The sequence below is a fragment of the Passer montanus genome, unplaced genomic scaffold, assembly GCF_014805655.1.
Source record: "Passer montanus isolate IOZ18808 unplaced genomic scaffold, ASM1480565v1 scaffold9, whole genome shotgun sequence".
Taxonomy (NCBI): Eukaryota; Metazoa; Chordata; class Aves; order Passeriformes; family Passeridae; genus Passer; species Passer montanus.
The window spans coordinates 5393381-5419339 of record NW_024374367.1 but is presented as its reverse complement, the minus strand read 5'-3'; the positions used below and the strand labels follow the sequence as shown (position 1 = coordinate 5419339).

At 43.6% G+C, this 25959-nt stretch overlaps 1 protein-coding gene across 2 annotated transcripts; it reads right to left on the bottom strand.

Annotated features, from left to right (window-relative positions):
- Window positions 1-1624: 1624 nt before the first annotated feature.
- On the bottom strand, window positions 1625-24632 carry IP6K2 (inositol hexakisphosphate kinase 2). 2 transcript variants are annotated; one of them, XM_039734121.1, is made up of 6 exons: window positions 24534-24632; window positions 8479-8777; window positions 6025-6247; window positions 5035-5210; window positions 3571-3746; window positions 1625-2151 (listed from the first exon to the last, which is right to left on the bottom strand). In XM_039734121.1, the coding sequence occupies exons 2-6, from the start codon at window positions 8678-8680 to the stop codon at window positions 1654-1656; spliced, it is 1275 nt and encodes a 424-aa protein (XP_039590055.1). In that variant the 5' UTR covers window positions 8681-8777; window positions 24534-24632; the 3' UTR covers window positions 1625-1653. The 2 variants fall into 2 exon arrangements, with proteins under 2 accessions (XP_039590055.1, XP_039590056.1); XM_039734122.1 differs by having other exon boundaries at window positions 24423-24583.
- Between the last annotated feature and the right edge of the window lie 1327 nt (window positions 24633-25959).

The window sequence follows — 25959 nt, the reverse complement described above, 5'->3', positions numbered from 1 at the left end:
GCATCTTGGGAACAACAGGCAGGAGTGCTGCTCACCAATGCCGAAGGCATTTTGCAGTTGAGATGCCAAGAAGCAGCAGCCCCATCCTCCCCTCTTGCCCAAGGGTTTTTGCAGCCAGTGTCAGGAGTGGCTCACAGGGCCCTGTCAGCTGCACTCACCACTGGAGTCTCACCCAGAAGCAACATGCTGTATGTTCATGCTGGACAAGCCCCTCTCCAGAGACAAGAGCCCACGTACTGGCATAAAATACTGAGGTGACTGTGAGATCTAAAAACACTGTTTAAAACCAACATCAGTTAGTGCCCGAACACTGCAGAACACAAACCCGAACAAAAACCAAACAATAAAAGCCCACAAACAAACTCATACACAAGCAAAGGTTAAAAGCCTCTTTAAAAAGTACAAAGGAGCACAGGAGAGCCATCAGATAGACTTTGATCAGGAGAACTTGATAGCAGCTGCTGGGGAATATGAAACTGAAGCTACAGGGCTACAGCCAGCTGAAGAGGGTGACTTTCCACAAGCAGATCTGCAACCTTCCTGTCACATCCCACCTCTCCTCTCCTAAGCAAGCCTGCAGGCAAAGTATGGGCCAGGGAGATGATTCACCTGATTCTCCTGCACAAACTGCCTCCTTCATTCTAATTATCTGTAACAAGAACTTTCCCACTCCTACCTCAGCACTTCCACACCCATTTTTCTCTTGCACTATCACGATGACGTACAAACCTATCAAGGGGAGAAGTCCTGTATCTAAAAATGCTTAGATAAATGCTTGTTACAGAACCGTTGGTTTCGTTTATTTCACTACCCTCTCACTTTCTGATGCTTCCTTCCTGTCAGTTTGTCCCAAGTAAGATTTTAAGCTGCTTAAGGTTCTTTTCAGCCCTGCCCTTGTTGCTGCTGTTGCAGCTATTCCTGTACAAGTTTTACACATTATGCCTCAGCTTAAGTTCAACAACATCTATAGCTCTCTAGAAAGAGGTTACACTGCCTCCTTCTAGATACATAAGGCCCAGTTACAAGACCCAGAAACAAGAAATAGGTTGTTGATTTCAAGAGCAAGTTCTCACTGACGACTCCTCGTTCTGGCTGGCTGGGACCTCCGGAGGCCTCTCGGAAGCTGTCTCTACCCATCTCTGCCGTCCCAGCCTCTCCTCAGAGGGCAGGTGCTGGGCCCTGCCAGCTCAGTGGCTCTGCTGGGCTTGCTGGTCACTCTTGACAGGAGGCCCAGGACAGACGTGCTATCCCACAGGTGGTCTCGAGGCAGGTAAGCCTTGCTGTTCATATGATGCTTCTGCATTACAGCACAGACCAGAGATCTGAGCTTCATCTCCTCAGTCACCAGCAACAACAGAAGCATCACTTACAACGAACAAAAAGAATTTTATTGGAACATATACACACAGGGATAACAGAGGTATCTGAGTAATCAAATATGGAATGTTTAAGAAAGTTAAAATAAATAAGGATACCAAGTTTTGCCAGTGCTAGGTCCAGCACCAATGTAAGTAAATGCCCTCTGAACAAGTCTGACTCTGACAGGATTATCCCTGCAGAGCCTGTAAAGATTCCTACCACCAGAAAGTGGCCAATAATTTTGGAATACAAAGAGTCACAATAGTGCTTTCTACTGATGTGCATTCACACTGTTTATTCACTACTTTCGTCTCTTATTTCTTTAATAATATCTATTAAATTCTGGAGTCCAAAAACGTAACCCGTGTCTTGGCCCTCATGCACCACACTATCTTCTCCGTAGTACTTGCAGGTTGTGTGGGCAAAGTCTATCATGCGGACATCGACAGTACTGGCAGTTGGTTTGTAGGCATAGGCTCCTGCCGACTCATCTGAAGATTCCTCTGAAAGGTCCTCTAGGTCCTCTGGATCCGAGTCAACGGCAACTTCCTGCCTCTCCTTTCCATCATAGATGATCAGCAAGGAGCTTGAATAGAAGCGATAGGACTCCTGTTTCTCCAGCACAGACTTGAGTTCAGTCAGTTTTTTAATAACAGACTCAAAGAGTTCCCTGCGCAGGTATTTGCCATTATGAAAGAACTGGTAAAGTGCTTCTTTGAATCCTTGAACTGAGAGTTTTCTTCCATGGTATTTATTCATGAACATCAGCTGGCCAGTGCCTGCCTGGTAGACCTGCATACACAAACACAAGACAAGAAAAAAGGAATAGTTAAAATTGCTGGTACACTGACACCACCAAAGCCTTGAGGGGACACAAAAAAAATTAAAAACTAAAAATGCACATTTCTTAAAACTTTTACAAGATGACATACTAATCTCTAAAACTGCTCTTGCCCAATTATAGAAATTGCTATCAACTGATCCAGCAGTGCCTGTGCAACTCAGAGGAAGTGGAAAATTCCCTCAGTTTAGATTTGAGCTTTTCCACCCAGAATGTAAGAGCAAGGACTTTAAGTGAGATTAGGAAAGCTGCAGCCAAGATCTCTGAAGTCAAGCCACAGCTTGTACCACAGCCACTCACTCAGCTCATTACCAGCCTCTGCTCTAGGATGTATCAGTTGATTCTCAGCATGCTGAGATCTGAGTGACAGCAAACATTCCTATACAAAACTAAGGTGTATCCCATAACCATCTGTATTTAAAGAAGTCAGAGGTGCTCCTCCAGAAAAATGCCTTCCTGCAGGGAGGCACAGGAGAGTGATCTGTACAACTGATAGTTCAATAATGCCTAAACATCTGAGTCAAGAAAGGACTGCAGGTGCTTCCAAAGTTCCCCTCTGTTTTCCAGCACAGGTCAACACTGGAAAGTGAACAGTGCCAAAGCCCTGCTCAAATCCCAGCACACTGTGGTTTAGAAATGCAGCTCCCACACTTTCATTTCTGCCTCGTGTTTTTTTCTGAATCTGAACAGTGAGCTGAACACCACACATGCCAACAGTCCTGCTGTGCAACAAGTCCTAGCAAACACTGCTAGCATTCCTGGAATCTACTGGAGAGGAGGAGAGAAGCTTCAGGAAAAAACTCCAGCATAAACATGTTGTTTCCCATTTGTCACTCCAGGAATACAGAAACAAGTAAACAAAAAACTCAGGTGAAAGTCCACACCATGTCTCCTCATCTGGCAACAAGTCTTATCACATTTACCAAGCACTTCTTGCCTGCACTTTGCAACAAGTCTACTTCAAGCAGTGAAAGATCTGTGGCTTTCTAAGTTACAGAACAGAACCGATTGCTTCTTAATATTTTTACGAATTTCCACATCCTTAACTCAAAATGCATATAACTGGGCCCTCCTCTATGCTATCCTGGAATGTTAATTGAATCAGTAGTTTTAACAGTTTTGAACTGCTGATATGGTGCAGGAGGCTGTTGGTGTGTTCAGAGCCTGCACTCACTGATGCAGAGCATGGCCTGCAGGTTTTGCTGCCACCTCCAACTGATCAGTGATATCAAAACCCTCACTCCTTTGTGAAGGAAACGAAGCACAGCAGCTCAAGGGTAACAACTCATGCGCTGACCACACAAACCCAAACTCCACTAAGAGAAACAGCTGCAAGGCTGTTTTGCACAGGTGAAGAGCTCTCCTCTCACCTGCATGCCACAGACGCGCACGCCGATCACGGCCGAGGTGCTCTGCTGGCACTTGCGGATCTGGTTCGCCTTCTTCTCCTCGGACGCGTCGTCGCCGTGCTGCCGGGTGCCCATCTTCAGGTCCAGCACGCACGGAACCTCGTAGCGAGACGTCAGGTTCTCCAGCAGAATGAATTCTGATCAGTTAAGGAACAAGCCTCACAATGAGGAATACAGGTTTGAAAAACATGACCACACATTTTATAGTGCCTCACTCTTAACTTTAAACACATCCGAAACATGCCTAGTATAAAGTAATCTGGACAAATTACAGTTACATAAACTTAAGATGCACACTTTGTTTTAAGCCAGTTCCAGTTTTACTGGTCTAGAGAGACTAGTGAATTTCCACATTAAGTGAAAAGCAAAAGTAAACAGTTATACAGAAATATAACATGTCAGCTACCTTTGAATTATGATGTATTTCCTGTCTAGCAAAAGATTTTTTTTCCTGTGGGAAGTGAAGATTTTGTGTGTTTGTATTACCATGCAAAAGCAGTGAAGCATTTTCAAACCATATTACAACTTTAAAATATCTGTATTATTACTGTACCAAAGATATCACTTTTTAGGCAACTGAATAATAATCTAGTGAAATGGTGAGGGCACTAGCCAAAAAATCTTACCAAACTGATCATTTATTAGTCATAGATGTTTCAGTAATCCATCACCAAAACTCCTCACACTCAGAAATTTGTTTACCTCAGTATTTAGATACTACTACTTTTGCAGGACTAAGCCTACAAGAAGATAATTTTTTGACAGAATGCTCAGGGTGGAGATGTTTGCCTATGGTTCCACAGCAAATAATAATCTAGTGAAATGGTGAGGGCACTAGCCAAAAAATCCTACCAAACTGATCAAAACCAACGAGCTTCAGCCTTCATGGATTCAGTCAGTTTTTTGTTTCTCATGCTCCAATCCTACATGGCTGTTTATATTCAACTTTTCTTAAAGCTCATCAAACAGAGGCTACTAGAAGCAGAAACTCCAGGCACTGGAACATCCTCTCTGTTTAAGAAACTGATGAAAAGAGGAAGAGGATCCTGGTTTTTAAGATCACTAATATCAAAACAGTAACAAAAAGTGACAGAACTCATCTCCTTCAAAAACTCACACTAGAAACTGTTTTTGTGGAAGACACTAAACACACTGTGCTGTAAAAACATGTTCACTAAGCCACAATGTGAAGATTTTAACTCAGCTCTCTGAACTTCCTAGCTTAGGTGGTTTGTTATGTGCTGGAAAAGCGCATTTCTAGGAAGGGCTGGCAAACCCTCCAAAGATGCTAAATAAATTACAGCTTCAGAGAGACTCTTGGGACTGCAGTTAAGCCTGCTCTGTATTCTTATCTGGAATGTTCAAAAAACAAGAGGCAGAGCCCTACTCATTCCATTGTTATGAGGTCCTTTCAGGAAAGGATACTATATTGATTTCGGTGCTTGGCGTTTTCCTTCATCCGCTGTAACTGTTGCTGGTGACATTTCATGCTCCAAGGATTGTGGTGTTTAAACTGAGAACTGACATTTCCTTTTTTCTCTACAGTGTAATACAAGACTTCAGATTTCTTCAGCCACTCAAATTCTTCCTCCAGTTTGTGACTAGAAAAACAGAACAAGGTAACAAATTACAGGTCAAGAGGAAAAATAAGCTCTTGAAGAGGGGTTGTCAATATATTTAACTTTACAACCTATTTTGCTCAACTTCATTAACAGCAAGCAAAAGCTTTATTTTCCTCTCTGCGCATGTGAGCAAGATGCCCATGAGTAGTGTTTCAACCATTACAAAGCCACTTCCATGCTAATATAAATGAGCATATAGCCAAATGTTACAAAACACAGTCATTCTACTTATATATCCTTCCCCTGTGTGCATGGCTTCTATAAAGTAATGCAAGAGGTAGCGATGCACTTTAAGGTTTATCCTTTGCTAAGGTCACTGCTTTTAGCACAACACATCACATCTCACAGTTTATGATGGGCACAATTAGTAGGAATGAACAAGGGGAAAATGTCACTAGCAGGGATAAAGCAGGATTCCTAACCAAGAATGCCATGTCTGGGGTTGGTTTATTTTTAACTACTGTTCTTTTGCAGGTGGGTGAATGCTTTTTGTTTGTTTGTAGAGGTGCTTTTTTGTGGTTAGGTTTCTTTGGTTTGTGGTTTTTTTCTCTTTCTGAGTCAAAAATAACTCTGGGAAACCTGTTTCAACTGACCACAGCAGAAAAAAAAGACTCAGCTTAGCCTTTACTGAGGGCTAAGGATGTACTAGTTTCACTAGTGAACCAGTCTGCACTGAAGAGGGCAGGAAAAATGAAAGAAACAAGAGAAGAAAAGAAAATGAAAGCGAAAAGAGCTCTAAGAAATTCTCTGGAATTCTGGAGAAGAGAATTTGATAACTAGAAGTCAAACCTACCTTTTCATTTTTTCCTCTTTCCTGTGCTGCCGGACCCACTCCTTCGATATCTTCTCATTCTCTAACAACACTGTCTTTTTGTTAGTCCACCGCAGGAGTTTACTTTTGGGCTCACAGTCAGAGTTATCTAAGTTTTCTAAGTTATCGTGGTCCCCATTTAATGGATATGCTATTAGACATAAGTTTCCATCTTCATCCTCTTCAAAGCTCACTGATACCACACCTGAAGAGAAAAAGGACCCGGACAGTTATGAATTGCCCAAGTGACAAGCAAGCCTTCCAGAACGCGTTCTTTTACACTACGAATACAGCAACTTTAGTTTTCTCTTACCCCAGTCCTTAGTTTCTATCTTGCCACAGGCCAAACCTCATCTGCAACCTAACAAATATCAAAAGAGCTAGACAAAAATGACACCTCACAAAAGACAATTTATCATATTGGCACAACAATGATATAAAAAGTCATTTTCTGCCTCTGAGGCAGTCAAGTAACAATCAAATAATAACAGGACACAATTTCAATTAATAAAAGTTTTTATTAATTTTAAAAAAGTCTGACTGGTCTGATTCTAAGTGAGATGTAAAACATTTGTTAACATCTTGCAGTGAAAAGTGACCTGCACAAAATAAAAATTCACACTAAAAACCTTTTAAATTTTGCATGACAGCAAAGCAAAAAGCAGTTCTCCAAACAATACTTGGTTAATAGATCCCAAGGGAAAGGAAAGATGTGCAAGGAGAGCAAAACATGGGAAATGTCACATTACAACAGAAACTAGTCCAGAAGTTTCCACTTAAAATCACCATGTTTAATTATACATTTCTTCTATTTTTTTAATATATTTTATTGATACTGGTTATGCAGCAATCTCGTGGAATAAGTAACAAAAATGCAATACAAAGCAAATCTGTTTGTGGTACAGAAACATGGTGAACCTCAAAAGCATTTTTTCTCCTTATCCTCCCCTCAGGAGTCTCTGGAGCACTGCACTGCATTTTAAGAGTCTTAGTGGAGCACTGACAGATGTGCCCAGTAGCACATGAATAAGTCTCAGGAGTTAATGGAGAAGCCATAACAATTATCTGAATTGGTTTTTATTTTGTTTTCCAGTCCTCTCTTTCAGATCAATCAGTCTGCACAGCTCTTGCAGCTCATCACTAGCTGGGGGAGAGGTCTTGGTGAGAGACTGGAATTCCCAAGCTGGGCAGGCAGCTCCCAGACCTGCAGGGGCTGGGGCAGGGAGTACAGAACCTCTGACTGTCCCGCTGTCACAAAGGAAGGGACAATGGGGGAAAGGGTGGGGGAGCCAGCTAGCAAATGGCTTCTTTGCCTTTACTCTGGAAAAAAACACAAACAAGAGGTGGACCAAGAGAGGCCCCTTCCCTCTAAATCCCTCCCCACACTTCCCAGAAAACCACATACACTAGTACAATTGTTCTGGTACATTTTGAAAAGTATCATTCAAAGATCAGATTTTCTTCCAGTCCAACAGAACTTGTAATTAGACATGGCAGAAAGTCTCTGTAAACGAGCAGAGAGTATTAACTCTGAAACATCACTTCAACCTTCCACCACTTTCAGAAACAGAACACAAAACTTCATCACCATCATGGCTGTTAAAATCAATGCGCTTTAAAAAGCAATTGCATTTTAAAAAAAGTGCTTCAGACATATTATTTATTAATCATCAGGCAGCAGTTGATGGAATAGGAGAAAGAAGAAGTATTCCTGTTAACTAGTTCAATTCTTAGGAGAACTGGAATTTCCACTCCTACATAACGTCTGACTCAGCCTCATCACAGCTACTTGATCCTTGCCTACCCAAATGCCATGAATTTTCATTTCCTTAATGGCAGAAATAACACTGCAAGTATTCACCAAGACACCTTACTGGCATGTACTTAGTGCAATCAAAATGAAAGTCAGAGGAGAAATCAAAGCACAAAAGAGACCACAACTGAGCTTACACAAAACACTATTATCCATCCTTTACCAAATCCTTTGTAAACAAACATTAAACAAGAGGCCAAAAAAAAATAATAAAATCTTTGTAAACAAACATAAACAAGAGGCCAAAAAAAAAAAAAAAATCAAATCCACAAAAAAAACCCCAAAAAAACCCAACAACAACAAAAAAAATCTCAACAAAAAAAAGCAGATAATTACTGAAAATGTTCTCAAGCTGTTAGCTACTTACCTGTGCCTAAGGGAGATATAAGGGCTATCACCAGCAGAGTTGCTCTACTCTAATGCTGTTAGTCAGCCCAAACACCACTTGGCAAGCATTTCCACCCTGCATCTCCACAGCCTGCCTCAGACAACATCAAAATACATGAAAATAAACCCTAAAATCTCTTCCACACAGAAGAGATTTCAGAGAGAACAGAGAGCACAGCACACTCGCATTAACAGGAACGAGAAGCCCAACCCCATTCAAAGGTTTGGTAACTTACCCTCGTATTGTGGAGTGAATTTACGCATTTCCGTCGGGAGAGTCTCATAGAACTGGTGTTCTCTCTGAATAAGAGGTTTACAGATGGTCTTGTCGTTAAACCGGAGGACACAGGAGTGTCCTCCAACTTGGTGGACAAAAGGCTCGAGTAAGACTCCCTTGGAATAGTGCTCCACTTCCATTGCTCCAAATGCTGGGCTCATCCTTGTAGCGCATTAGACAGAGGACGGCGGCAGTGGTGAAGGCAGTTCAGAGCCTGCAGCCTCCGAGCCGCGCGGGTGTTTACTGTGACTCAGAAGTCTGTTAAGGCAAGCACAGAGAGCGGCGGCGGTCAGCGATGCCCGCAGCGATGCCCCAGCGATCCCTCAGCGATCCGCGCTCCGTGCGCGCAGCGCAGCGGGGCCGAGCGCGCGCACCTCCCGCTCCGGACGCGGCCGACTGCGCCCGAGCGCGGCGCGCAGCCACGCAGCCCCCGCCGGGCACGCCCCCGCCGAGCGCAGCCAATGGGAGCCGCCAAGGGGCGGGGCGGCCAGCGCGCGACGCGCACGCGCGCAGCAGCAGAAGGAGCGGGGCGGCCAGCGGCGCTCCCGCACGGGAACCCACCCGGGAACCCACCCGGGCCGGCCCCGCACGGGAACCCCACCCGGGCCGGCCCCAGCTCCCGCACACGAGCCCACCCGCAGCCACCCGGGCCAGCCCCGCACACGAACCCACCCGAGACAGCCCCCCCTGCGCAGGCCAGCCCGCGAAACCGGGAATTAACACCGAGTGTACAATTCCTCCCTTCCAGGCAAGGGCAGCAACCAACCGACGTCCAGGGTGGGACGTTTATTTCACCGGTTCATTCACAACAACACGTAGATACCGAAAATATTACACATATGCAGGCTCTTCACGGGCAAGCCATAACGCTATTGTGCCATTTTCCAAGAACTCTTTTCCCCCTACATTCAGCGGAAGGCAGTGCTCTGTGCCACCGGCATCCCAAAGATTCGGTTCTGCACCCTGTGACCCACGCTCGCTTCTGGCCAGACACCAGTTTCACTTCAGAAAGCAATTAAAGGAGCGACGCTGAAAACTCAAACATGACTGTCTTGTTCTCTGCCTTCCAGTAAATTTTTAAGTTGAGTTACTCTAATTTTAGACCAAAGCTTTAATGATTAACTTTTTGTGGCTAAAAACAACCTCATACTCATTTTGCCTGAAGACAGTTACACGAACAATAATGCACTTAATTCAAAGAGACTACAAAGTGTTCTAGGTCATAGGTCTATTTTTATTTGTCCTCCTTAGATATTTAACAGCTTTACATTAACTGGAAAAGCAGAGACCTGCAGGCTTAAAGCAGCGGTGCTACCAGAACTACAGACGCCTACAGCATGTCCTGGACATAAGAGCATTAATTGAATTAAACAACTAAACTGCTTAAAGGAACAACAGATCGATCAACTGAATGAACTCCAGGTCCTGGAATGTTTACCTGTGCCTAAGGATAACAGGTCAATAAGAGCTGAACGTGGTTTTTTGGTGCAGCTTTTTGGTGGTTTTTTTTCCCCCCCCTCCTTTCTTCCAAGCGCCTTATTTGACAAAACATTATCAGGTTCTCGTTCTTTTTTCTTTTCCCCACCCGCCTTTAATCTGGAACAGTATTCCCCAGAAACAATACTGTCTTCTGATAACCTATATTATTAAGATTAGATCATTATCAATAAACTTTCATTTCTCTTTGTACTACTTTTAATTTCCTAGTATTTTTTTCTAATGCAGCTCTGCATCACCGCAGAATTTTCTAACCTACCTCAGCACCAACAATTTGACAACTCAAGAGACACACATATAAAACCTCTCAGTTACACCCCAAACACAAACCATTTTAAAAAAACCTACCCAACTGCAGCAAGCTGAGCAACCCCAGAGTGCCCTGGCAGTGCAGAAAAGCCAGGTAACCATGGCCTGTCCCCAAGTCCTGGGCAGTCCAATGCATCTTCAGCTGCCACAGTCAGCAGGGAGCACTCTTACTGCTCCAGAGCCACAGATTTATTTCTCCATGGCTCCCCAAAGTAGCACCCACTCCATGCAGAGCCACACTGCTCTTCACTAAGGCTCACTGCAAGCTGGCTTACCAGCACACGTGTAACACACTTATCCAAACACACCTGACAAGCCACATTACCTCCTGAGTATATGCTGAGAAATGTTTCCATTTTTTCTTACAGAAATTATAAGCATCAGTCCGTATACTGCACCAGTAATTTTACAACTCTTGAGCTTTCATTGGGATTTTCTATAGCCAAAAATGCCTCCAGTCCTCTGGAGTTTCCAAGGGAAAGCCAGAAGTATGCCAGGTTTCACTGGAGGTGCGTTTCACATGTACACGATCTTGCAGTGCCAGAGCTTTACACTGGCACAGCCACATTTAACAGCTTTGCAGAACAGCAGCAGTACAAGAGCCACTTTTTCCAAGTCAGCATCACCACTCTGTGGCTGCCTTCCTAATTACCCCTGATTCAGAGACACTGCGTGCCAACTGCAGTGATTCACACTGAGAAAGCACCTTGCAACATCCTTTAACCTCAAACACTTAAATCTGTCCCAGTCCTCCTGCATTACAGCTGTATCAGGAGTTAAGTCCTGAAGTTATTTGTGCCATAGAAATGACTCTAGCAAACATCATCTCACACAATGTACAGCTTGTTTACCCAACACATCTTCAGGGAGCTCATTAGTAGCAGCTCAACTTGTTTGCTTCCACGGATGCCCAAGTGGTCTGGACAATACTTGTACAAAGATTGCACTCAGCAATGGAACTGCCAAGCACAGAATTGGACAGCACTGCTTATTCTACTTCACCCTTTCCTGAACGAGTAAGATCTGGCAGCACATCACACAGTGTAACTTCCCATTTGAGGAAAAAGAAAGCAAGTTTGTTCAGTGCTCTGATATTATACAAATTATTTGATAAGTTATTTTAAGTTATGCAGTATTTAGGGGTGGGGTTTTTTTGAGAGAAATGTTAGAAACATTTGTACACAGTCCAACACAGTGTACCCAGTCGGCACGACCACAAGACAAATGTGAAATTACCAGAAATAAAGTGGAAGGCTTACACAAATGAAGACGAATTTACTGTGCCTGTATTAGTAAGTTCTCCTTCTGTTTTTATCTTCCAAAAACTACAGTGCAACTCCCCCATGTTCCGTTTCCATGACTGGATTTTGTAGTACATATCCTGCTGAACAAGCTCTATTAATACAGCTCTGCAGCAGAAACTGTGAGCAAGGACTGCTGAACAGAGCACCAGCAAGGAGCTCCTTGCCATGAAGCCTTTAGCCCAGCTCCTCAATTGTGTGAGGCAACTTGGGGCCTTTTTATGAACCTAAAACAGCTCTGATGTGAACATTGTAACGGTGCTCAAGAAGACAAACAAGACCACAAACCTTGTCAACAACTTAGGTTTCAATGAGGCCTTAGTTTTCACTTTGATCAATTAATATATATTCGCCACTCAAGAAGCACTGTTTACCTAATAAATTCAGTCTCTTTTCACCCAATGAAATTCTTCTCACTTGAAAAAAGGTTTTGAGTAAGATCTTACATTTTTTCTGCTGCATGCCTTAACAGTACCATTACTAACAATCAGGATTTGTTTATCATTTTGGCTCTCCTTAATATTTGGAATTTTGCCATTCAGATTAACAGGGCCTGGAGCACAACTGTAATGCCCATCAGAAATGCTTTGCATGGTTTCATTTATAAACACTTTAATTCCATAAACAGCCTCACAATATGCCAAACTAGTTGCAGTTCCTTACAAATAAAAGCTTTGACCGAAGACCAACAGTTTCAAGCAGCATAGATGTTGACCAGCACAATGCAGTTTTTCACTGCCTTTCCTCTGATTCTACACCCAGTTTGTTCTCAATGCTCTTTGGGAAAGAAAGAGCCCAGAACAGCTGGTTTTAGGCAATCTTCCCAGACAGCAAATGCAGGCTCACTGTACCCTGCCCTTTTCCTCCTACATGCTTTTAAGTGCCTTTGACTAGTTTTTGTTCAAACAATACATCAGCCAAAAAAGCAGATTTACTAAACCTTCACATGTCCAGCATTTTAAGAGGAAAATCCGATATAACTTGAAGGAGCAAATAAACATGTGCCTAGACACAGCAACATTCGCTTGAGCAATGTCATTCTTACAGTAAGCAGCAAAAGATGTTTAAAACCCAAACCTGCAAACCAGAAGTGACGTTTATAGGCACCTTATCCCCATCACGTGTGACAATGACCATCAGAAGAATACTGCAATGAATTCATGTTTTAGGCTCTTAATATGAATCTCAGGTGATGGCATTCTTTGGAAGGTACTTCATGTCATTACAGATTCTTGACTTAGTCCCACACGTAATTGCATTAATGAACACGTCCTCTGGAGAGCACAGGTCTCAATTAAGCAGCAGCTTCTTCCTTCATAACAATCTCAAAAATAATACAGCTCCTGCCAAAACTTTGTAATGATAGAACTACTGATGCAGAGCTGCCCTTCTGTTAAATCTGTTAAAAATGGGTTCTCTCTAGCACAGGCTTTTTGCTTTGGTTGGTTAGAGCCTTCAACTCCACACAGCCATAAATCAGCTTTACAGGGATGGAAATAGCAAGGCAGCAAAGCTTTCTGCCTGTCCCTTTTTCTCAGTTCACTGGGGAGTGCAGAGGAAGCTGACAGGGCAGAGATCTGCAGAGCAGAGCTGCTGCAGGGTGATGAATCAGACAAAGGAAAGCCCCTTCCCAAGGTTCCAACTGTTGTGGTTTGACACTGGCACAACACCAGGCACCCACAAGAGTCGCTGGCTCACCCTGCCCTGCCACAGCTGGCAGACGAGAGAAAAAAATTAACAAAGGGTTCACAAGCTGAGATAAGGACCAGGAGAAACACTTCAAGGGCAAAAGAGGCTCAGCGTAAGGTAGCAAAGTGAATTTACTACTAACAGAGAATCAGAGGAGAATAATGAGAAGTAAAAAAGCCCTTAAAACACCTTCTCTCCCAGCTCCTCCCTCCTTCCCACCAACAGCACAGGGAGAAAGGGCATGGGAGTTTTTGGGTCAGTTCATTACCAACATTTTCTTCTGCTGCTCTGGGAGAGGAGCCCTTCCCCTGCGAGGCCGTGAGGTCTCTCCTACAGAGACCAGTTCCTGTGAACTTCTCTGGTGTGGGTTCCTCTCAGGAGCAGCTGGTCTTCAGCACCCGCTGCAAGGTGAACTCCCCCCACGGGCACACAGCCCTCCCAAACTGCTGCAGTGTGGGTCTCTCTTCCCATGGGGTGCAGTCCTCCAAGGACAGGCTGCTCCAGCCTGAAACAGGACCCTGTCTCTCCACTGAGTCTTCTACTGGATCACAGCCTCCTCCAGGCATCCGCCTGCTCTGCCATGGGAGAGCCCCCGTGGGCTGAGGGTGGATCTCTGGATCCCCATGGGCTGCAGGGGGACAACCTGCTTCACCATGGCCTGCAGAGAAATCCCACCTCCAGCACCTGGAGCACCTCCTCCTCCTTCTCCACCGACCTTGTGTTGTCATATTGTTTCCCTCACATGTTCTCACCTCCTCTTCTCTGACCAGAAGCGAAACTCTGTAACTTTGTTTTGATTTCCTTTTTAAACATCATCACAGAACGTTATCAACCTCTCTCACTGGCCCAGCCTTGGCCAGCAGCATGTCCATCTTCAGAGCCATCAGAGATTGGCTCTGCTGCACATGGTGGAAGCTTCCAGCAGCTCCTCACAGGAGCAATCTTTGTGGTGCCCCTGCTACCAAAAACCAGGCCATACAAAACCAATGTACAAGGAACAGAGGAATGGCACAGTGACCCTAACAGGTGAGAAGAGTATCGGTGACTATCAGATCAGCCAGAGAAAGCTGCTTCAGCCCAAAGAACATTCAGGAAGAAACAACAAAGCTGCAAATGGACACAGGAAGATGCAAATACCAAAGTGGAGAACACAAGGTATGTTTTTGACAGCCTCCACCTGTTTCATGCACAATACTGAAAAGTTACTTGAGGTCTGAGTTGTAAGTCATACATTGCTCAAAGAGAATGCCCTTTCCAACTGAAGCACGATAAACACATTTTAAGAGCCTGCAATAATACACCTACAAACCAAGAATGGCTACAGGAATTTTACAAGTCCTCATATGATTGAACTACTTGTTCCATTACTAATAATGTGGTACTTTACAAATAGCAAGGTACATTCCCTGAATCAAAGAAAGCAGAGGAAACAACTTTAGAGTATTGAAAGCATTAGATATGTTAAACATGCTCAGGTTCAAAGGTCTTGCACAGCTTGTGATTAATTTTTATGAAAATCAATGCCATTCCTCCACACAAAACACTTGTTTTATTAGCAAACATGCCCAGAGTAACATGAGTAATGATTTGCTTCTAATGTTCACTCTAGCTACTGCTTGGCTCAGAAACTGAAGTTACTCCAATGTGTTCAGTTTTCAGAAGTTCTTAAGATTAGAATGTAGACACTCATATTTTCTAGTGTCCACTCAGCTGGACACAAATTTGTCACAATTAAAACAATTGTGATAAATGACCTCTGCATTAATTTATCCCTGTTGTTTTAATCAATTCCTGACTTGGAGAATGCATTATACCTCTACATACAATGCAAATCCCACATTAGAATACTTTTTGAAGCCTTCTCTATCTGCAATAGAATTAATATAACTAAGTAGTAAAAGCTATAGTTCATAATTTTTAACTCATTGAGACAGAAATGTAGAGCCCACAGAATAATGTGCGTTTATTAATCCTACAGTTTTGAGAGAAGTCTTAAGAGCAGCCCTAAATTGTGCACAATTACAAAAATCAAACATTTATTCTGGTAACTAATTTGGAGGGAAAAGTTTATCTTTGGTAGAAAAGTGCACTGACTTTGTCAGTTCCCAGATTTTTTAATTTATGAACAAAACCAAAAGTACAAGCAGCAAATAATTCAAATTTAATAAAGCAGACAAAAGTCTTTAACACCATGAGGAGTAGAGGGACGGTGTCATAGATCAAGGGGGAGGAAATATTTCTTTAAAAGAAAGACTGGGGGAGGAAACCCCCTTCTTTCTCATTAAGTACAACTTGAAAGAGGTGCTTGTGATGACGACATGATGCTGAGCTGTAAGTTTCTGTGCAAGCCAGGGTTATTCAAGCTCTTTTGCAGCAAATCAATCAATATAATGATCATTCAGTTACACGGCTTGTACTCAGGGATGAGTAAGCATGATGTTTGTAAAAAGACTTAGCAGAACACTTGAAACTCAAGAGTAACCAGCTCCTTCAGACCTACATGTCTATGTGTGCATTCCCTTTGGAAGGAGAAACACTTTATTACTAGAGCTTTTAGTGGTAAATCATGAGGGTGCTGGGAGTCAGACACTGTAGTGGCACATCTATCATCACCACCTACAGTCACAAAAAGCCAAGAAAGAGCAAATTTTTTTTATTGCATCCCATGTGCTTGGGCTAGGCCAATAAAACAAGCCACTTGCTTCTTAAAAATATTGATAAAATGTCTTTTTTTTTTAAACTTATCTTTACTAAATGGCTGGTAACTGCAGCACTACATTGCTGCAGTTCAGAAAAATTAAGTAACATCTCCAGATAAATAAGGAAACAAGTGCCTTGGATTAATTTCACAAATCAAGGGCCACGTACTGCAGAGGCATACTGGCTGTCCACAGAAAAGTCTGAGTCAGAAGAGACCCACAAGGATCATAATTTACTTAATCACGCCTAACAGATGGAATCTAGAAACCCAGAATTGTACATGAACTTGTGCTCAAAATTCCTACAAAAAACGTTTGCAAAACCCTTTGGGAACATGATGACTCCACAGTAGTCTTGGCCCATCAAGGTAGAAAGCTAATCCTGTTTTTAACATTAGCTTTAAAAACACTAGCAAACATTTAACATTAGCAAACAGAAGATTCCCACCAAGGAAGAATATATTCTTCTGCTTTTGAACTGCCAAAAAATACCCTGAAATGCCCTAGCTGCTTCTGAGGATGTCACATCTAAAGGTACAACTCCCAGACATTTCTTCCACTCTGAAAGGAGAGGGAAGTGCTACACTAAAGTCCTGTTCTGTTGTTTCTCAGGAGTGTAAGACAGCAGCCTGAAATATCCTTTCCTGTAACAGAGCATCAAGCCTTTTCTGTTCACTGTGAATTCTGTCTGTCATACAGAAATGAAAGACCATGCACTGAGATGTTGAAAAATGTATGAAGATGCACTCTTTCAAGGAAAAACATTTTTTTAACTAGCAACACATTTATCCTATCTCCTTTAGGTCTCTAAACATGGAGTTCTAGTTTTGTCTTCCTTTAAATAAAACCCAAACACAGACATAAAGAGGTTGAGACAAGTATTTATGCCTATATATTTAACACCATAGCTACAGAGCCACCTCCTATACCAACAAGACTTTTGAATACAGCTTTAACAGATAAAACTTAAGAATTATGAAACATTTGGCACAACATATTGAGGGAGCAAACTAAACACAAACCAATCTGAAGTTGCATAATGTTCTATGACTATTATTCCTCACACACAATTATTATTCCCATCTTCACTAAACCAGGTCTACATCATTAGGGGGAACTCAGTTCCCCAATCCTTTTGTCTAGGAAAGCAAGACAAGTCACCAAGGCCATCTCCAAGAACTTCTAGCTTTTCCCCATAAGCGTGCACAGCAGCCCCTCAGCTGCAATTTCTTAAAATTCAGCAAGGAGGTTATGTGCCCTGTGCAACTGATATTTCAACATCTAAAAAAAGCAGCAGCTTTCAGCTTTCCCTACACCATTTGTAATCTGTAATCTTAACTCCTACATTTACAAAGCTCTGGAAAAACGCCAGTTTTACCTCTCAAGTAAAGCTATTTTATCTCTCTGAACTAAAATAAAGCCAAGTTACAAGTTACTAAACATATTCAGACAGAAAAGAGCATGCAATTCTGACCCATGAAGTTTTTTCAGGGATTGTGTAATTTAAGAACCAGTCTCTTTTCCAAGTAAAAATACCATGGAAACTAAGAAACCTGAACCACCAAAACTAAGCTACTTAAACTTCCTATTTAGAAACTGATCCATCTTAAAACGGTCTCCTGGCATCAGCGGCCAAAATCACCAGTTGCTACAAAAAGACAGTACTGCCCTTTGTCATGGAGAAACCAAAATAGCACCCAGCCTTCAATCTTCTGAAAATACGACAGCCAGAGCTAAATTGTGTGGATTACACACATGAAAGTATTATTCAAGACACCAACACCCTCAAGAAATTCCAGCACTGAGATTAAATAAATCCAAGGCTATGCCTTTCTCATTACCATGAATTTGGCAGTCTGGGATCTGTGTTTCCAGTCGCTCAATGAAAGAACACTGAATTTGTGACCAGCCCTTCAGCTGTGACCCATTTGCCAAATCTGATAAGAAATACAATGTTCATACAGGACAAGTATCAAGTCCCTTTCAAAGTCCACCCTCATTTAACTACACAAGGATTTTCTCTCCCTGTAATTCCTTTAGAAATCCCAACCTCTAATGCTTTTTATACCATAAGCACTAGGGGCCCAAAGGACAAGACTGTTAAATTAAAGCTTTGATGCCTAAATCCTACAATCCAAGCTAACTCCTTGAGCAATAATTTCCAAAGGAATGCACAGCAAAGATCATTAACAAATACATTATTACAGGAAGAGTGGTACCTTAAATGCACAGTTACCTATTTAATGCTTCTTTTATGTGTATATTCACCTATACCACCAAAAAGAAGTTTAGTCCCTTTATGTGGAAAAATGACTGAAAAGTAGCCCAGAAGGAGACAGTTGTCATGTTTTGGAATGCCCATCCCCATTTTTAACTCTAGTTCTACAAACGTAGGTTCCAAGAATACTTCTGATGACTAAGATAAATGGAGTTTTTGCTCCAGAACAGATCACATTAATGAAATGCATTTAATATTTTATATTTTAGAACTGTATTTACATTTCAAAACATCTCCAACTACTGCAAACACACCTCAATTCAAATAACACAACCCAGATTTGCATCTTAAAGGGAAGAGTTTGTATGATTCAGTGACCCCTACGGGCTCTTTCCCTGAAGAGCTGAAAGTAGCTGGGACTTAAGACCTTGAACACAGCTCCCTGCAGGGTTGCCAGTGCAATTACAGAAGTTCAAATGCAAAAGATACAGTAGAATGATTTCCATGTGCTTCTTGTTTAACTGCAGCAGATTGCATGAGAGCAAGTAAGGACAGACGTCTTACAAGACAGACTCTCATGTGGCACAACAAAACCAAGGGAAAAAATCTAGACTGTTTCCCCTAGTAAATGCAACTCACTTCAAGAACAGTTTCTTCCCATGAAAAGGACCTTTTCTGCAAGTACACCTGCCCAGTACTTAAAAATGCTTTAAAAAATTATTTATGTATTTCATGTTTCATTATTCAGTGATCTCCTCTTACACCATCTGGGGCAAATTACAGGCGTAGCATAATAATCACTGACAAAGAATTAATCCACTTTAATCTCATACAGTTTACATATTCAAACAGCAATACAAAACCACTTGAAAAAAAAATCTTATCAATTCCAGTAATCTAGAAAAGGAAGCTTCATCAGGAGCTTGGCTGTATTGCTCTTATCCTTGCAGCCTGAAATACATTCATTGATACACAAGAGCTAGCTGGTTTGAACAGCCCAGGCAATGGGATACAGCTGGAGTATGTCTTATTCCCTTAAAAATATCTGTTGCTTTAGAGGCAATTTTTATAGCAGCCACCAAGTGTGCACTGCACAACTGTCTTCCAAGAGAAACCATCACTCACCAAAAAGGGAAGGAGCAGACTGGATGATTGCCAAAAACCTATTTTCTCTTCAACATTCCACAACATAGCACCACCATCCACAGTGTGCTGATATTCCAATTCTGCATTTCCAAAAACCAGCATACTATGAGGGGGAAAAAATATTTCAAGAAGTCAAGCTTATGAAAAAAGCACTTTATTTTTTGAAAGCAAATGTTGCACATAGTGATGTTAAAACATTATTTGCACTTTAAGACATAATCACGATGCAGCACTTGGGTTTAAATACATCAGAGGCTTTGTTTAATGGAATAACTTGAAGTCAGTCATCCTCTCACCAGGCAATTCACTGCAGCTCCCTCAGCATTTACTTCATCTACCTTCACACTCAAGAGACCACTTAACTGTCTCCACAAATTCCAAATGACACCCCCAACCTTTTTGTTCCCTCCTTGTTGGAAATGCCACAGCTTTTAAATTTTTGTTATGTAACCTTGGTCAGGGTTATCCAGAACTATACCCTCAACTTTAATACTCACAGATGTCTCTTCAGAAAACTGACTGGTTCTGTTAAGCCAGAACCAATTTTCCTAAGGTATCTTGAACAGATTCCAGTTGCAATGACAGTTCTATTAGTAGGAACACACCTACCCATCAACTTAACCTTCTATCTTCCGTTAAACTGAATCAACCTTCTGAAAGTGGTAACACCTTAGAAAGATAAAGATTATGCCTATCATGTCAGGCAGTTTCACTTCTCATTTCTGCAACCTCATGAAACTAGATTACGTCATTAAAAAAAACCCAAACATTGCCATCACACTCTCTCCATATATCCAAAGGACAAGGCAAATAAATTGCCATTTTTCTGGAAAAAGATATGAAAAGGGAAAAGAGCAAATGTCAAAAGAAAAGAGGTCATCTTCAATAAGCATGAAATTAAGCAGCACCCAAAATTCCCGATAAGGTTGCAGGCAGTGTAGAAAATTTCTGCATCACAGCACTGCACAGCTATTTGGGTATGCTTAAAGCCCTCTCTGCTTCAAGAAAGTAAAACCATTTTTGCTGTGCTCATTCCAATACAGACTTTGGCATAAACCCCCAAACCCTTGCTTTTTCTAATGAAAAATGGCCTCAATTTTACCTTCTGTCCTTGAGTCTGTTCATTTTAAGTCTCAACAACCTGGGGTGCTATTAACCAGCTTAAGCAAGTCAACCAAATTAATTTTTTATTTTCCCTTCCTTCCAACCTTCTGGATGCCAGCACAGCAGGACAGAAGACAGGGAGCAAGAGAGGCAGTACAGCTGAATGGCTGCTGTGTGAATTCAGCAGTTCTTTGGTCTGTTTGGGCTCCTAACTGGCTGATGAGCACGTGCTCAGCTCCAAACCAGGCACTGCCTGTGCCTCCTCTTGCCCCACCATCCACCATGGCACACACACAAAGCAAGGCTCTCTGTGGAAAACACCATTTCATGAGCAAGCCTTTCTCTCTCCAGTGGGCACTAACTGGTTCCAGCTGTCTCCAACACAGAATCCTCCACACAGGAGCAATCCAGGCAGAGGGGCAAAGGCTGCATGCTGATAGCTGATAACACAGAGTGGTACATTCTGTACCCATTGTGAAGATTGTAATTCCCTCACTCTGACACAGCCCATCTTTCAGAGACACAGTCAGGGCAGCAATGGCTTTGTGCCACACAAGCCAAGAATTTACAGAAGATTTCAGATTTCAAGCTCTGAACACCTGGTTAAACACAACCAGTGACAGGCCTTCATTTGAACAAACACTTTGGTTTCCACTATGCCTTCCAGTATTTCAGATTCTGCAGGAGAAATTTCTAGTTGCTTGCAGCAAATGATACAATGTCATACAGCTTTTTATGGAAGTGGGAAAGAAAGAACTACTTTGCAATAAATAAACAAATAAATTCAGAGGCCAAATAAATTGTGGGCCTTTGGTAGGCCCAAAATTAACATTCTAATGAGATCTTTCTAACAAAATTATAGAAATAAATATCTGCAGCTATACCTTAAAACCTTAAAATATAACCTCTTGATACTTGTGAACCATATTGTATTGTTCCAAAGATGCAATGACCTTAGGCAAGACAGGAAGCCAGATAAAAGAATTAGCAAGAGGAAAAATCCTCTCCCTGCAATGGAAAATTTTCATCTCTTCAAGCAAGGCAGAGATGCTCAGCCCGACCTGCGTTGCCTGGAGACCAGCAGCAGCTTCTTGCCAACAGGGAGGAGCCAAGCATCAGCAAATTCAACAGCTGATAAGTGGATGAACTGAATGAGAGGCGGCAAGGCTTTCCACACGTCACTGTGAAAACCTGACAGCTTTCAGCTAATGGTTATAGCCCGTGCTCACTAGATAAATAAGAATTATTATGAATGTGAAATGTCAGCTTAAAAAAACCTTCCAACTGCTCTATATTTGGCTCTTACCCCCACACTTTGGGTACAACTAGAGCAGTAAATACCACACACAAGATAAAAATTTTAGATGCACCCCAATTTCTGCCCTCTCAACTTTTGGATGTGGTACATGAACTTTCGGAATATGTTCCTGCCCGTTAAACAAGTTCTGTGTTTAAGCAAGGGTGCAGAAACATTAAGGAAACCAGTGAATTTCATCTAAAAATTAAATTTCACCTCAGCTTAGCATCAAAACCCACATCAAATCTTGGTTCACTTCAAAACCCAGCCCTTCCCACTAGAAGCACAGCTCCCCAGGAAGACCAGCATCATGGATGGTGGAGAACAGACACTTGTTTTGCCTGTTCTGCTCCAGACCTGCTCTCAAGCTCAGGCAGGTGTTAACCCAGCACTCCTGACCTCAGGAACACCCCAGCTATCTCCCAAATTCTAAAGCCCATCAGATTAAGAACCATTGAAAAGAACTGACATTTAATACCAGTTACTCCAGAACTTCCCTAGATCTTATCTAGCTCAATTCACTCAAAACAGACAGTAAAGGACTAGAGCTTTCCAAAGAATGGTTTCTATTTCATTTATCCCTGTAGGGAAATCCCACAAAGACATTCCACGTCACTAGTGCAGCAGGTCTGTCACCACCAACCTGACTGCACACATTTCCCTGCCTCCAGCTAACCCAAGAGGGCAGACATTTGTGTGTCACCACTGCTGACAGACTGTGACACCCCCAGTGCCTCGAGGTTTGCACCCTTCAAAATGAAAAGCATCCCCAAAATACCCTCACACTCCCCAGCTGACTGGAGAACAACTAAAGCAACACCAACACCACTGATCTGGATGGAAGCCCAACCACTGACAGGCAGCAAAGAACCTCTTTAAAATCTTCTCATCCTGATTTTTCAAAACCTTATGACTGACAAATGCTAAATCTTCCTCCAAAGCAGCTGGTAGGGAAGGAATTTTGTGAGCACAAAGCCCATGACTCATAGGACTGACCACTGTCCAGTTTTCCAGCTGCTTCCAAACCACCACATGGCTGTGGCAGCTCTGATCTACCTTTCCTCCAAAAGAAAACAGCAACATAAAGCCTGTGCTGCTTGTATAACTGAAGTACCATAGACAAGACAACAGACTGTTACTCCAGAAAGGTATAAACATCAAAGACAGAAAGGCAGAAAAACAGTTTTTCAATTAAATTAATGTAAATTTATGGAAAGCTACACAGCCAAGTTTAATGCCTGGAATTTCTTACAAACAAGTAAATGTGAATGGATGTAATCCTTCCCACAATCCCTAACCAGGAGACACTTCTGAACACTTAAGATTATTTTTTAAAAAGAAATTTTCCTGAATGCCAACAGTTAAATCATTGGGTTCTTTCTTGTTTATTAAAGAAAAAATATAACAGCAATCTGGAAGATGCTAAATCAGAAATAGTAAACCAATTAATAAGTTAATTTTTAAAACACATATCTATGTGTGGATGCATGTGTACATAAATCCAGTTTCCATTCCTTAATGTTAGCAATAAGTCCTGAAGACACAAATTAATTCAACTTAAGGAAAACTTTATAAGTTGGTTTTGTCTTATATATGAGAAAAATTATAAGCAAAGAGGCCAATTCTTGGCCAAAACAACCCTGACCTTGCTATCCCCAAGTGCCAGATCTAAATTGTTCTACTACCATTTCAGTGCTGCATATTGAGCAATGACCAATAATACATCACCTGACTAAGAAGTTAAACCAAACATTAATATTCCAGAAGCAAACATTAGAGCAAAATCCTAATTACAGTATTTGAAATAAAACTGTCCCCTTCGATGTTCACAAAAAGCACAGGGGCACTGGCTGCATTCCTAAAACACCTGAGTCTATGGGACACATAAAGCACTGTGTCAAAAAAACGGGTGAAAAAAAACCAGCCTAGAAGTAGAGGGCAATTAAATGCCAGCATATATCAGGAAATATATCAGCGTTAAACATGCGTAGTTTTCACAGTGGAATTAAGGCCAAGGGCATATCAGGGTGTAACTACCAAGGAGTTGTTGTTCCATCAACAACGATAACATTTTTTTTTTTAAGCTGGATGCCGATTTCCAAAGGCTCGACTGTGTTTTTGCTTAAACCGTCTGCAGCTCCCAAGCCACGTTAAAAAGGTATTACAAAATCGCCATCCTCAAAACAGTTCTTAACAAGGCATCACCCACAACTTCCAGTCCACAGAGAAAAAGGGCATTCTGGAGCATCACATCCACTTATGCAACACATCCCGCAGCACCCGTTTTTCATTTAGAACCACCACCGAGCGCACCGAGCAGCCGTCAGAGCAGCAGCACACCCATCACCGGGGCAAAACGGACCGACAACGTCTGCCGAGCCACAGACCCGCTGAGGAACAGCGTGGGGCGACCGCCGGCCCGGGCTCGGCAGCCCCGGCAAACACAGCCGCGGCCCCCGCCCCGCGGGCAGCGCCGAGCGCACGGGGCTGCTCCGCCAACGCTGTCCCCGCTGTCCCCGCTGTCCCCGGCCACACCCGCATCCCCGGGGCACTCCGGGCCAGCGCCCCCTCCCTGCCCGCCGCGCCCGGCGATGCCCCGAGGCCGCCACCGAGCATCCCCTGCGGGCAGCCGCCCATCCCCACCTCGCCGGGCCAGGCACCGATGTGCGGGCGGGCGGAACTGCAGCGGTTCCCTCAGCGGCGGCCGCGCCCGGGGCAGGGGCGGCGGCGGGGGGAGCGGGGCGCGCCCATTACCTGGTGCTGGGCCGGCGCCGGCGGCGGCCTCAGCGCTTTTGTTCCTCAGACGTCAAGATGGCGGCGCGGCGCGTGGCCGGCCCTCCTCGTTCCGGCGCGCCCCGCCCTCCCGCCCGCCTCTCCATTGGCTGGGCGCGCACCGCCGCGCGCTGATTGGGCGCCGCCGGCGCCGCTGTTGCCAGGGGAGCGGGGCAGGGGCGGCCGCGGCTCGGGCTGTGCTCCGCATCCCGGCCCGGCCCGAGCCCTTCAGGGAACACGGGCCGCGGGATGAGCGACCCCCGGGTCTGCCAGCGGCCCTGCCAGCGCTCCGCGAGGCACGCACAGGGCACTGTCTCCGCCCGAGGCGCCAGGCAGGCACGCACAGGCTGCGGCCTGTCCCGTTCACCTCCCTGAGCTGCCGGTTCCCCTCCGCAGCCATGCACAGGGCTCTCCGTAGCTTGTGCCCTCAGTGCCTGCCTGAAAAGCGTTTGTCCCCTGGTGTGCGACACTTTGCCGTGGGCTGGGACGGGCCCGGCCCGCTGCAGGGCCCCGGGGCTGTGTGCCCGGGCTCGCTGCACCTCCTGTGCTTCTGGGTCTGCACGCCACAAACCTCAGCGAAACGCGGCTGGAGCTCCTGGAGGCTCCCCCCACTCGGCTTTGCCCTGCATGACTTTTTCGGGCCAGTGGCTGATGCTCAAAATGCAATCACAGGCGTCGAGGTTTGAATGCAAAGCCGTGAGCTGCGGGTAACAGCAGCCACCATCATTGCAAGGAAAAAAGGAATAATGAGATAATTGAAGTTTAAATTACTAAGCAACAGTCTCTCTGACAATGAACTTAGTAACGCTCTGTCATCTGTTTAATCACACTAATGAGACAGAACAGCTCCACTTAGATACAAATTACTCTGCATTTCATTTAAATAAAGGTCAGAGAGCTAAAAGCCGCACAAGCCACCACACTTCTGGTGCACAACACACCCAGCAACAGGCATCCTTTTTTTCTAGATGGGACCAGCCCTTCTGGCTCTGAGCTGCCAAGGCAGGGCTGCACAGGGCATCTTGCTCAAACCTCCCACTTCTGCTTCCCGACCGCCTGCCTGTGCGGGCCTCTGGCTTCCCTGGCTCAGGAACAGCTCCCTGGTTTGGAGAGGTGAGCGCTGGTTCACCAAAGAGGTTTAGAGGGCAAGAGATCTCTGGTTTCTAATTGTTCTAAAGTAAAAGCATAACTGGAGTCTTGTGTAAGAGACAATTATACCCCTTGGTTCTCACTGCATAAAATATGCCTTTTGTTCATCAGTCAAAGCGTCAAAGACCAGCAGGCCTGCTTGGTGAGAGTGTTCTCATTTATCTGGCTGGTGCCACCATGATTACCTTAATATAAAAATCTGGTTTTGTGTGTGTCTCTCACCATTTAAACCTGATGACTTCCCTTGGATATTTAATTT